The following is a 13614-nucleotide window of genomic DNA, read 5'->3' on the forward strand; positions in this document are numbered from 1 at the left end:
CAGAATGAGGCAATATCACCAATCACGCTCCACATTCCCTTGGGAACAACCCATATCTCATCTTTGGTAATATAGCACAAACTTAGCAAGACTCCTGTGGATCGTCTATTTAAGCATGACCTTGCTTCAACTTTGTCTTCACAAAATAAATCTTTAGTAAATATTCATGCGAGACTAAATTTGAAGTTACAACCCTCTTGGATATTCTGCTGCTACTTCACACTTGCATGACGTTTTGCATCTTCAAAACTCTGTATAAACTCTCTTAAAAAATTCTCACTGTGCTACATGAGCTAGGTAAGGTCCATGACCCCCTCTCTCTCTGTTTTTAACTCTCCTTAAATTATATGAATTAATAGAGACACCTTCAGGATTTATAACCTTAAACGGTGCCCTCTTGTCTGCAACAAAGGACACACAAAACCTACTTTTATGGTAATGAGAGAACCCGCCTCTCCAGCCCTCCCAGACACGAGTCTGTTGCTGCAGTGTTGACTGTCTCTACAGCGTAGAAGTCAAAGGATTACCTATACAACCTACCTTTAAGCCCCTGTCTTTGGGGTATGTAAATTAGGAAGCAGTTTTCTCATGACTCCCTATATATGAAGAAAACAGCTTTTCCAAAGTACATCCTTAAAACCCCCCAAACCTGAAGGTGAATTCTCCCAGTTGATTGTATTATCACTCAGTTCCCACACTTGACACCAGCTGCTATGAACCCTCAGGGGTTTCAGGTTGCTTTTATTTCTTTTTCCTCCCAATTTGAATTTTTTTTTATTTGTGTGTGCTGCTTAGCTCCTGAAATGAGCTGAAAGGAATTGGTTATCTAATAAATTTGATTAGAACTGGGTTCACTGTGTTCTTCTGAAGCTCCTAGTTTTATTTTGCTTCCTAAGCACTCACACTTCTCTTGGGTTTTATCTTAAGGTATAGACGCGGTCTGCCTTTAAAGCTGATACAATAGAATATCTAAATTGAGGAAGCTTCACCTTCAGAAGCATCTTTACTTTTCCGTGTTTCAGATTATTCTTCTGAAGACTGGACAGTAACTCTTTCATGTCTTCATTTGGAAGGGGGAGAGGACAGATAAATAATTTAAATCAGTAAATCGTGATTCAGGACAGCAAGATTTCATTTTTAGGTGCAGCTGGCCCTCCCTACAGCACTTCACAAGTCATCAAGTTTGTATCTGAGATGGCAGCTTGTCAGTAAAATGATCGTGATACAATTTCCACTTTTGGAGGGGTCCTGTGTTTTCTTCATAGTTTTTACATACTGTAAAGAAGCAATCTATGCACATACTTGAAGATAGAGAGAGTTTAAGTCCACAGACTGAAAACATTATATAAATGTCTATTCATGATATACTTTCCATTGTATGGGTTAGATGCGATAAAACCTGTTCCAACAGAACACGGTTTTTCAGTTTTAGGTGTCCCTTTAGTCTAATTGCATGAGCTAATACTCATGTTTTTTTTTATTCTGAGAACCCCTCTGGAGTCTACATCAATTTTTGGCAGGTTCCAAAGTACTAAACAATTTTATTTTTTTAACCACAAATAGCATTCATAAACAGCAGTGATACAACTGAATTTAAGTGGAAAAGACCAACATAAAGAGCAAATGGAGATAGGCTGCCTCTCAAGAGCTAGAAAAAAAAAGATATGACAAATACTGCTAAGCACATTATGAAGCCTATTATCTAATTCAAATCATTGTAACTCATATTGAAGAAAGTACACAAAACTGTGAGTACTTTCAGAAACCTATTAAGTAAATAAAAGTTGACTATGATCAAGAAGTTCTCTTCAAGACCTTTTACCAAATTTGCATGACTAAATTACAGGAGGTATTTTCCTCATCTACCTTTACTCTTTTAAAAGTTTGACTTTCAGCTGAGTATAGTTACTGAAACAATACTGTCTAGGACTAAGAGTTAAGGAGTATATTAACTGTAGTTATGCAGTTGAAGGGAAGTGAGCTGGAGAATATGGCTGATAACTAATGAATACCATGTCTGTAGTCCACCAAGTATCTTACAAAGGTGTACATAAGGGCACAGTGTAGCCCAATTAATGTAAATGACCAATCGTGTAGGGAAATTTGTAATGTGAAGTCGGTAGCTGGCTGGCCAGTGTACCAACACAGATGCCAGCTGGTCAGCCACCCCACAGGTACCAGCTGGCCTCTCGGCACAGCAGGTGCCAGGATCAGCATCAGTTCTTCCCGAATTTTACCTGCCAGCCCAGAGTAACAATGGAGCTACTGTAGAAGAGGTAGCAGCAGAGAGGAGAGGGGTAGATATGAGAAGATAAAAAAAAATTACGAAAATCAGAGATCATAAGGGAAGACCTGAGATTCTATTTGTAAGAAGACCAATACTGACAACACAATTGTACAGAAAACAAGTCTTCATTAAGTCAGTTGTTCTCAATTTATTTTTTTTTCAGTCCTGTGTCTACAAAATATGTATTCCTCAGAGGCTTGCAGGCTGTTGTCTGGAAAAGACAATCTGAGAAGAAGAATTTTTTGCTAAAAAGAAATGCTAAATTGGAATGTTTTGCTTCAGAGACGAGTGTGAAGAACAGCAGCAGTAAGCTATGTGCTGGTGAGACTTGTCTGCTTCCAAGAATTCATACAACCATGAAAACAAGCATGGGTATTTCAAGAAATAACGAAAGTTTTCCATACATAAAATCACCATTCTAGCTACTATCTGTATGCAACTACTAATAAAAATTTTGATATTACTCATTTTTTTGTTTATTTGTTTGTTTTTGTGGTGCTGTGGGGTACTATAGCCCAACAGAAACAGGATTGCTCCCAAGGATGCATACCTTATGTCATTTATCAGATGGTAAAATCTACCTTTTGATACTGCACACATAGGTATTAAACAATAGCATTATTTTACATAACTGCTACATTAAAACAAAAGTGCAGCACATCAGTCTAAATATTCAAAGTACCAAATGTATTCATCAAAATGTAGTAATTTCTGAACTTTCCACTTCACAATTCTTAAATATATATTTTATTATAATTGTTTGCTGCCTAAAACTGCAACAGGAGCCAGAAGTCCTACTTTAATACTAATGATTTCCTTGTTCTACTTTGGAATGAAACCTGGAAATTTCAAAATGCTAAATGATAAAAAAAATGAAAACAAAGAACTTTATTGAAATTTTTAAAATTTTCTTTTCAATTTTTCAATATTTTTTTATATGTTCAAATTTGTAATGAAAACTAAAGCAATCTACTACCTTCCAAAATGAAAATTTGGAACTATTGGAAAAAAAAAAAAACAGATGTGGCTTTTCAATAGTCTTTTCAAGTCATAAAATCATGTGAGCTTTAAAGAAAGATAAAATTTTGTATTGAGTATTTACTTCATAAAGTATTTGTAACTACCTTTAATAATAATATAAAACTAAAGATGCAGGAAGTTGATGAATTTCCCTTAACAGGTACATGAGAGCAACGCTTCCAGTTAAGCTGAGAATTGCTGGTAAAAAAATCTTCCTTTCTCTCTACAATTCCCTCCTCTTGGAGGCAGATGAAACATTAGCCTGGCTTGAATGGACAAAAATGAGGAATTATTTGATTTCAATCTACTGTATAGAATACTGTAGACAGGCCGCACTGTTAGAATTAATAGCAGTACAGATACCTGCTCTTTAAGAGAAAACTAATGGTTTTGGTTATTATACCTTGTGGGGAAACTGACTGGCTAACACAGATTGAACAAGCTCAGCTGATGAACTGGAACAGGGCATGTAGAAAGAGATGACAGCAGCAGGGCAGGAGGCAGTGGCACTAACAGGTGGGACACCAGTGGTGGTGACAGCAGAACAGCTGGTGCCTTGCTCATACATCTCCAGATGATCTATAGACCATGTTGGTCCTCGCTGTGCATCCGGTTTGTGTCTTAGCCAAATTCTTTGGTGTGTCCTTCCCGCTTATCTCTGCTTCAATGTCACCGCAGAGCTGCAGTGCTTGAAAAAGAGTGTGCATGCTGCTTTATGATTAACTGTAGTATTTAAGGGGTTAGTATTAATATTGGTATGGGGTCAGTATTTTTTTTTCCATAAGGGGATAAGATAAACACACAAAATAACTAGCATCGACAAGTACCCTGCTGCTGTCACCAGTCTAGCTTGCTGTACCACAAAATGCAGGATGTTTTTGTTCAACTTTTAGGTTTTGCATTAGTGGTTTTTTTTAACAACAGACTAGCGTACAAGTGAGGAAAAAGAAAAAAAAAAAAAGATCTAAAATCCTGCCAACTGGCACAACTTGTTATCATACACAGAACTCTGTGCTTTTTCCAAATTGTTCAAAATAAAGTAAGCAATGGCAGCAGTAACCTATGGACTGGTGAGACTTGTCTGCTTCCAAGAACTTGTTCAGTCTAACTTAGGTTGATGTTCTTACTGGCAGTTTATATTAAGACATATAATTAGATCTCCATAATACTTTTCCATTGTCCAGGCAAGTTTAAATGATGAGATAAAGTTGTAATTCCATCAGAATGGGAAATATTGATATGTCTGTAAATTGTGAGATGGAATTTTAGTGCCATGTGTCCCAATCACAATAATTTCATATAGCTGCATTTTATGTAGATAATGAAATAAAATCTCAGAAATAAAGAGCTAAATAACATGGGGAGGGAAAGAAAAAACAGTCTTGGATAGTTGTCTACTGAAGACTAGCAAGGGAACCTGACTACCAAATTAAATATATATATACCTTCATTACTGCCAAAACATATTTTGTATATTGTCCAATTTTATGGTGGTCAACTTCATAAATCTAATCAACAAGGCTGGTTTAAAATGTGTTCATTAAAAACAAAAGGCTTTATGGTATTCGAGGTTGGTTGTCTCTTCCATGATTAAGCCCAAAATTGAAAGACTGAAAGAGTGTAACACTGCAATCTCAGCTGTGGTTCATTTCTTCTTAATCTTTGATCCTTTCTCCCCTAAGTCCTCAGTGACAGCCACATATTGTGAAATTTAGCAGGGGATGTATAGGCAGGTCTGGGTAGACATATGAACATTTCATCCTCTTGATTATGCATAGGATGAAGCAGAATCTAGATTTTGATTCTAAAGTACACTGATTCATAGTCTGAATATACATTGTTGAAAGCAGAGACTTTGTCTTCCTGTATGCTTAAGTAACACTTAGTGCAGTTAGGATCTGATCTTTACTAGTAACTGTCACAATTTAATAAACATTATACCTATGTGATTAACAGTCATAAATACCAGAAACTATATTAAAAGCTTCATATCTATGCAGGAATCTATTTATGTATGTGCTTCACTTTACCCACATACAGAGTTTCAACTTTTTTGTGATTGAATTCAACACCCATGGGGCTGAATATACATGAGAAACAGAGAGTTTATTGAGAAAGGTGCCATTTTTTAATCACGTTTCAGAGTAAATTTGGCTTTAGAGATGAGTAATTCAGGCAACTGCTGAGAACCTCACACAGAACAGTAACTCATGTGTTAGTCTGCTACTTCCTTTAAGCAATAAGAACAGAGGTGGGAGGCAACACATGGTACAAACTCCACTGCAGAACCTAGGATCCTACAAATTTGGAGGTCAGAACAGCGGAGATCTTTCTTCTGTCATTAGTTGAACAACAGATGTGATGCTAGGCTTCACAGAGGGGAGTAGATGATTCATATTGTCTGTAAGTCCACTGCAAAATTTATATTTTTTAGAGAAATAAGCTCTGAGAATATTATCCTCAAAACACATTCTCTGATACTTCAGGAAGAGTTGAAAAAGAGAAGAGCATTGTTTTTAAAGTGTGTCTTTCCGAAACTATCGAGTTGCAAATAGGTATCTGAAAGTGCATTTAAGTCCTTACTTGTCTTGCAGATTTGTAGATTTTAGATCATTTCCATAGGGTAAAGATTTGATTGGTCAGGTAGTGATATTTTAACAGAAAATGCAGAACTGGGATCTTCTCAAAAGTAGAAAAAAAGTGGTAAAAAGATGAAGTATTTCCAACTTTCCAATTTGAAAATGTAAACAAAAAGAGTATTTCTTTTATTTCTTTTCCAGTCTCCCTTCTTTTCCATCTCAAGACTTGTCTCATGACAAATCTTCCACCCTTATTACCAGCCACAAAGCTAAAAGTAATATAAGGAAATGTAAACTATGCATAACAGTTATGCATCAGCCTTCTCCCTATCTTCATAGGATCTTCATTTAATGTGGTAACTTCAAAGTTTTTGAAAATATTTTGTTCTTACAAGCATTTTCATATTCCGCTAATTATTCTTGTTATTTCATTGAGAGTATTCATATAAATACAAATAAGTACATATGCCACTGTTTTTATGACTGGGGATTCTGGGCTGCAAAGGCAGTGAAGGTCTGGCCAATCTGCCTATCCTCCCACATATTAAGACCATTGGGTGTTAAATTTGGAATACGTTCCAGTCTCCTTTTTTTTTTTTTTTTTGGCTAAGGAAATACTAGTACTTTGTTTAATGTCAAGTGCAATGTAGCGACATATCTAAATAAGGCCACAAATTCTTTACGCTTCTCCAAGTGGCAAAATCAGCCTGAAGTTGAAAAGCAACGAATTCCTTGGAAATTCAAGAAGCATTACGAAAAGCATAAATTACCTGTCTTCGAAGGTCTCGTGTTTTCTTGGTCATCTTGTCAATAGCAATGTTGAGTGGGTCCCCCTTCTCCTTCCGTCCAGTCTGTTAAAAATGAAATATTGGAGTTAAAGAAAAGCAGTCCACAAATATATTTTTTTCTTTAAACAGTTCAAGTTTGTCAAAGGAAATCTCTGCATCTCTTTTTGTTTGCTTCCATCAAGTTGTTATTTCCAATGCAATATTTTAAATATGTTTATGCGTGTGTGTGTGTGTAGGGGGGAGCATGGCAGATTATTTTAAAACAAACCTAAAATGATAAGAAGAAAGATTAAGGTGACTCACTGGAGAGTTCAGAACTTTTCCAACAATAAATTATGTGCATATATTATAGCCCATGCTCCAAAAATCTGGCAAGACCTTTCACTATAAAGCGAATATTAAGAGCTTCTAATCTCTATCCTGCCAGGCACTGGGAATGTTAAACATGATAATAAGCAGCAACACAGCTTGAGGACAGAAGGAAAATGGTCCTTACGCCTGTAACAGGAATCATATTGGCAGACATTAGGTGCAGTATAAAGAAGACTTCCACTTAAAACAGTTTCCTGCAGGAAGTCTCAAAGCAAAAATCCTCACAAAGATTAAAAAGGGGGAGAGGGAGAGTGGGAGGGGGAAGCTTTCTGTGGCTCATAACCACTGAAAAAAAGAACACATTCTTTTAGGTTCCGTGGTACAAAAAGCATTAAGTGACTTTGTCAGCTGCATTACCTTTCTTTTAAAAGAAGACTGCCTCTCTAAAGATTTGTCACATCCCTTACCACATTGAACTCTGTTTGATAGCTTTTCATCAAGAATCAAAATGATCTTCCATTCTTTCTGGCTGGACTCTTTCATTCCCAATGGTGTTTTCAAATGCTCCTATTTAGAATTCTTCCTTGCATATGATTAAGAGCGATTTTCTATTTCCAACCGAGCCTAATAGCATATGTTTCTGGGACCTATTGAGAAGTCACTTTTGGGGTGGGATAGGGATTAAACATACCCTTTCAATAATGATCTCTCAAATGTAAAGCTCTGTGTTATCAGCTCTCCATGGCCACATTGGCAAGTGGCCTGGGCTCCAGTCTTCTGCTTTAAGCATTCATTTGAGGGAACGCCTGCTTTCTATTATTGTCTGTAATTCTAATTATGATATGGGGCCAATGCCTTTACGATCATTTAGAAATCTGTAAAACCCGTCTCCTTGTTTCATTTAGAAATTCAAACATAACATTATCAAAAACCACCAGAATTTAATACAAAATATATATTTACCTCGTAGGTTTCTAAAACGAACCCATTACAAATTCTGGAGCTAATCACACAAACAGTAGAAAACAGACAGGGAGAGCATTTGCTATCATACAAGAGGAGGCAGCTGTGTAACCTGCTGATATTTTTATCTCACTTTCCTTTGAGTTCTGCTGGTCCCCGGCTAAAGAACTGTGGCTCCATAGCCTATGTCATCATGGAACATGCTTTTAGTTTCAGATGTCCTGAATTCAACCCCAGGTATTTTGTCCAAGATGGCAACTGTCAGAAGTGTTCACAATGTATATAGTTTTTAAAGCTGAATTTCATAATAAAGATGAGGCACGCGTGGGCAGATAACTTTGGTGTAGGAAGCCTCTCCTAACTTCTGCAATGGCACAACAGGGACTGTGAGATAAGCTGGTCTCAGCCAGGTTGCTGGTCTATTAGACTACAAAGATACATTCAAGAAAATTGTCACTTACTCCAGCTGTGTGCTATCTACTAGCTGTACCAAGTGTCCTTGGTGATATCACTGTTTTGGGATGCATTATTTTCCTACTCAAATAATTAAATTTCTTCAATATCATTTAAATTCTTCTATTCCTTCTCATTGTTTAAGATTTGTACCATTGACTTTGAAGGTTATGTAGCCTCACCACAAACTGCATTAATATATATATATAATAATAATTATTATTATTATTTTATTTTATTTTTTTTTATTCTGGTAAAGATATCCTTTTTATTTTTCTTCTTCTTTTAAGAAATCCAGGAGTAATTTGAAAAATGGTGCAAACTGCGGTGAGTATTAATGCGATGGGAATAATGAAAAAGCAAACACCACACCATTTAAGGCTACATTCGGACGGTATTTTACAGCTCTCAAACAAGTTAGCAATTCTTCTTCAGTGATTCTTGTGCGGGACAGATGTATCCTGCATTCACCACTGACATCTGAAATCAAGCACTTAATGCTTGGCACTAATTTAAGGGGTCATGAAACTGTCCTGAAAAGGAGCTTGGGACTTCTTGCAGGATAGTCAGCTAAGGGATACAGTGACATGGAATAAATTAGGCACCTGATAAACTGCACAGTTTAGGAGTAAGGGCACTTGACATTCCCTAAATGGTCCCTGGAGGAAAGCAGAATTTTTCTGATTGACCTAAAAGTTTGGGATTTATGCTCCTAACTTGGGTATTTTGTATTGCTCTTTCTACCAATTCACACGGACTAACCCGTGAGGGTAGGCCCATGGTAGTCTACACCTAACACCTCTCCTGAACCTCTTTTTGAAATTTTCTTGTAACTTTTTAGTGTAGTTTTAAATTAAATAAACAGTGGCCCTTAAGGTACATCCTACTGAGATACACAACACAACAGGGAGCCCTTCTGTGACCCTTAGGCCACAAAACGCAAACTGGCAGTATCCATCTGGCCAGCCCCTTCTCCCTTCAAAACAGAGAAAAGCCTCATCTATATTGCTCACTGAAAATGTCCTTGCTCTGTGCAATTGCCCGAATCATGCCTACACGCTGTCTGAAATGCTAAATGGCATGAACCAAGCTGTGCTGGAAAACAGGCCACCAAACCGTGTGGACAGAGATCCGGTTTAGCTCTCTCCATGGCAATATTTTACTAACACAGAAGAGAACAGTTTTTCCATATCCAGGAATTTTAAGTGTTCTTCACCTGTTACTTATGAAATGGCTGCTGCCTTTAAATTTGGGTAGAAAAGCCCTTCTTCACAGTACAATTTCAAAGGAGGAGAAATTTGTTTAGTAAATCACATTATTGTAAAATAAATAGCATGGCATGTGATGTTACATAGCTTCAGGCGGGTCTGTCAAACACCATCTGCTCTGTGCTGAAAATGTAAGTTTATTAAAGTTTATTTATCTAAGTCCTTAAATACTGTTATATTAATGTTGCTCTCTGATAAATTTTTGGCCTCCATTCCTAGAAGGGATAGAAAGGAACTGAGCAGTTTCCTGTGTTTCTGAAAAAAAAAAAAAAAACAACCATAAAGCTTGGTACTGAGCCTTATAGCATTTCTCTGTTAAACTTTTTCTGCAAAGGGAAGAAAGGTACTTTGGAAATGGGATAAAAAGGATGTAAAAACTGCTCCTGGCATTGGGTTAAAAGGAGAATGAAAAGAAATGCCTAGAATCCTTGGAATGCCAAAACATTAGTACTTAGAGTTCCCGTGGACAGAATTACATCTACTCATGATTAAATAATAACTTTGTTATAGGAGCATATATTAATAAAAGTCCCTGATACCTAGTGACCATTAGCAGCATTTGGGTACTGTTTCTACTTGAGAGGTTTTCAGATGATTCTTTCAATCCATGTCACTCTCATCCTTACAGCTTTTCCCTGCCTGCTTGATTCGTGTCCAATTTCTCAGGAGAAGCTGACTTCCACGGGCTTCTGACCAGGGGCTGTGCCATTACAGTTCTCCCACGGTCCCTTTCCTAGATCAGGCAATACAAGATCCAGCCTCCTGAATACATTTTTCAAGCATTCTTAAGCTACCCTTAAGATGCAGAATAACTTTTCCCCATTTTCAACATTTCCAACATCTCCAACTTTCGGCAGTACCTGGAGAAATCTAGTTACTGTTATTTTGCTTTAGTAAATGCCTACAGTCACAACCACTGTCAAGTATATTTCTTGAACAATAAGCCAAATATAAATTCATTGTATTCCTTATATTAAACAAAGATTAAAAAGCCCTACAGTTAAAACTTCATAGTATTAAGGCAAGTTCTTATTTAGATAGGGAACTCCAACTCCATTAAGTTAGAAAGGGAAATAACAAAATAATAATAATATAAAAAAACAAACACCTTAATTACAAAAGAATTTTCAGCATCTGCTAGAAAGATCTCTCTTAGGATATAGCACAGTTTTTCTTTCGAAAAAGCGCTTATTACCTCCCTCATTTTCTTCTTTCCATAAGCTTTTCACAGTTTATATTGTTGGAATAAAATAATAATCTCCCCAAATATTTTCACAACTATTAAGGCCATTTATTTCCCAAGACTTGCTCATTACAGAACTCTTTTGATCAGCATGAGGTACTTAAATGGATGCTGTTTTCCAGACCTACAGAGTATCACAGAATAAAGACACAGACAGTGAGGCCAACCAGCCTAGAGCCATAGTGCATTTTGGATGACATGCACACAACCTTGGAAAGAGGATGTGTTAGACTAGAACTGTGTTGGCAGCTTTGACTAATTCCAAGTAACACTGAAAGGGAAATTATAAAGCTGTCATTTCAGCACATGAACCAGATAAGATTGCTGCTACCATTACTATTATAAAGAAGGCATAAATATTATGGTAATAAATATGTCTACATGCACACAAAGTCTGCATCATCACACATGATGCATGCACTCATGTGAGATGCAAACCCATTACTTTGAGCACACTATGAATTTTGTTTTTACAATCAATGACAGATGAACATGGCTGGCAATAGTAACCTATTAAAGATGGGGATGAAGTACTACCAAATATACAAAAACTGCAGCAATTGCAAGCCTACAATGTAATACCACAGATACAAAAAGACAATGTGCATGACTATCACAGATAAAAAACAAAAACAATGTGCATAGCTACCAAATAAAAAACATTAGAGAGAGCTACCAAAAAAATTATTCCTTTAAAGTGCCTAATCTAGAAGCTCAGTGCTTCTATTTATCACAAATATTATTAATAATAAAAGCCTAAAATGGTGTAAAGAAATTTTAGGACTACTGTTTTCACACATTCCCTTGTCATCTCTGCTGCTTTAGATGTAAGCCCAAACACCTGGGAGAACTCGGTCTCCTAACATATTGCATGTTGCATATCCAAGACACCCTCAATGCCATTTATTGAGCAATTTAGCCTCTAGGAGACAGCTGGAGAGATTATCTATTGATCCAAAAGCTACCAAACCTTGATATACTCTTATATTTTCATCATCCCCTAGGTAGATGGTTCCATTATTTACAGTTTATTCAGAACTTCAATATCACAATGTTTTATTAAGGTGTAAACTGCTGCTCAAAAATATATCTGTCCTAATATTTTATTTTAAATGTTGAACAACATCACTCTTTAAAAACTATGCTCATGTTCAATAGCCCTTTTAAAAGTGATGAAGAGAAGCTTACTACTAAGAGGAAAAACATTTTGAACATCAGACGTAAACTGCTTCAGTGCTTTTAAGCAGAAAGCTGGGTTTAAACATACCAATACATAGTCTCCTTCTGACAGGTTAAAAAGACTAATTTCAGGTCAGGAAAAGGCTAACCCATATATCCTAGTAGAATTGAGTAGGGGCTAAATTTCACTGGAAGCTGAAAACCTTAGCTATTAGCTAGGGAGATGGGTCAGGAAAACATATTTTAGAAAAGTTGTGTGGTCCCCCTATGGATGAGCTGAACAAGACATCTTAGAATACACATATATATATATATTTCAAATTGGTAAGGTGAGTAAAGCTCTTAGAAACATGGTGTGAATGTCAATTACCGTTCTGCTCAGCTCAGTAATTTCATCCATTCTTTATGTTTATACCTGTAAATGATGTTTTTTCTTTTTAGCATTTATTCTAAGTAACTAGATTGTACCTTCTGCAATCATCTGCTTTCTATATTCATTTTTTGCTAAAGAATCAACTCACATGGAATGATTTTGTTTGTTTCCTTTTCCTCTTAATCATTTTTTTTTCCTTTAGGAAAAAAAGGAGAATTCTGCATAAATGAGGGCAGGAAAGGTTGCTTAGAAATCCTTCAACTCAGGTCTTTTGACTATTGTTTATGCAGCAGTAGTTGCAAAGGAGAAAGGTTTGGACACCACAGAGAAAGGACAAGACAAAAAGATCCCGGTATGTATATTATCTTGCCAGTCTGCAATAAAAAACTGAATTACACTCTTTCTTCAGGGCACTTCCATGGTACTACTCAGTTTTAGAATGTCATTCATTAAATAACCTGCTCATAAATGTAAGTTACGGACAAGAAGTTCTTCCTAAATGAAACAATTGCTTTCAGCAGTTTTTAATTACCTTGTAAAATTGTGACTAGATCACAGTGAGTGTAATTGGTTCCAGCGTTGCATAAATAATCACAGCTATGCAGAAAACTGAGCAAGCTGCATCCTTGCAATCCCAGGCAGTGAATAAAGGCAACAGAACATAAATGAACCATGAGCTGGGTACCAGCATGGTATCTCAGGTGCACAAATCTTGTCTTTGGCCTGGACCCAAACAAGTTTTATCTAGATTTGCACACAGTTAGAACTAAGCATGTAACAAACTAAAGAAATAATGAGAACTGACTATGGAAAAGGATGAAGATGACTCTCTGGTTATCCACATTTTAATGCAGTCCACGTCACCACAACAGCCGAATGCCCTTGAGGTTGGAGCTGGTGAATTAAGTGGTGTGGTTAATATCAGCTGTGTGTGGTTTGCTCTTTCATCCTCTCACAAGAGGGAGAACTTGTGTTCTTTTAATTTGTTTGCTTTGTGGCTATTGCTTTTTTGTTTGTTTGTTTTGTACCATTCTCTGTTGTAACTATTTCTTGTTTTACAGCACTAGCCAAGGATTTTCAGGAAGATTATCAATGACAGCAGTTTGATTTAAAAGACCAGTTAGGATTAGGGTTTGATCATACTAGTTT

General features: G+C 36.5%; 1 protein-coding gene across 7 annotated transcripts in view; it reads right to left on the bottom strand.

Annotated features, from left to right (window-relative positions):
* Window positions 1-13614, bottom strand: part of CTNNA2 (catenin alpha 2) — a 469784-nt gene that overhangs the window by 104808 nt on the left and 351362 nt on the right. For 6 of the 7 annotated variants that reach the window (XM_072037885.1, XM_027455797.3, XM_072037884.1 and 3 more), the window contains exon 8: window positions 6657-6737. In XM_072037885.1, the coding sequence (XP_071893986.1) occupies window positions 6657-6737 (81 nt within the window). Of the gene's footprint in view, window positions 1-6656; window positions 6738-12997; window positions 13064-13614 lie in introns of those variants that run through there. The other variant, XM_021274468.4, reaches the window with a different exon arrangement.

This window comes from Anas platyrhynchos, chromosome 4 (assembly GCF_047663525.1).
Source record: "Anas platyrhynchos isolate ZD024472 breed Pekin duck chromosome 4, IASCAAS_PekinDuck_T2T, whole genome shotgun sequence".
NCBI classification, from domain to species: Eukaryota; Metazoa; Chordata; class Aves; order Anseriformes; family Anatidae; genus Anas; species Anas platyrhynchos.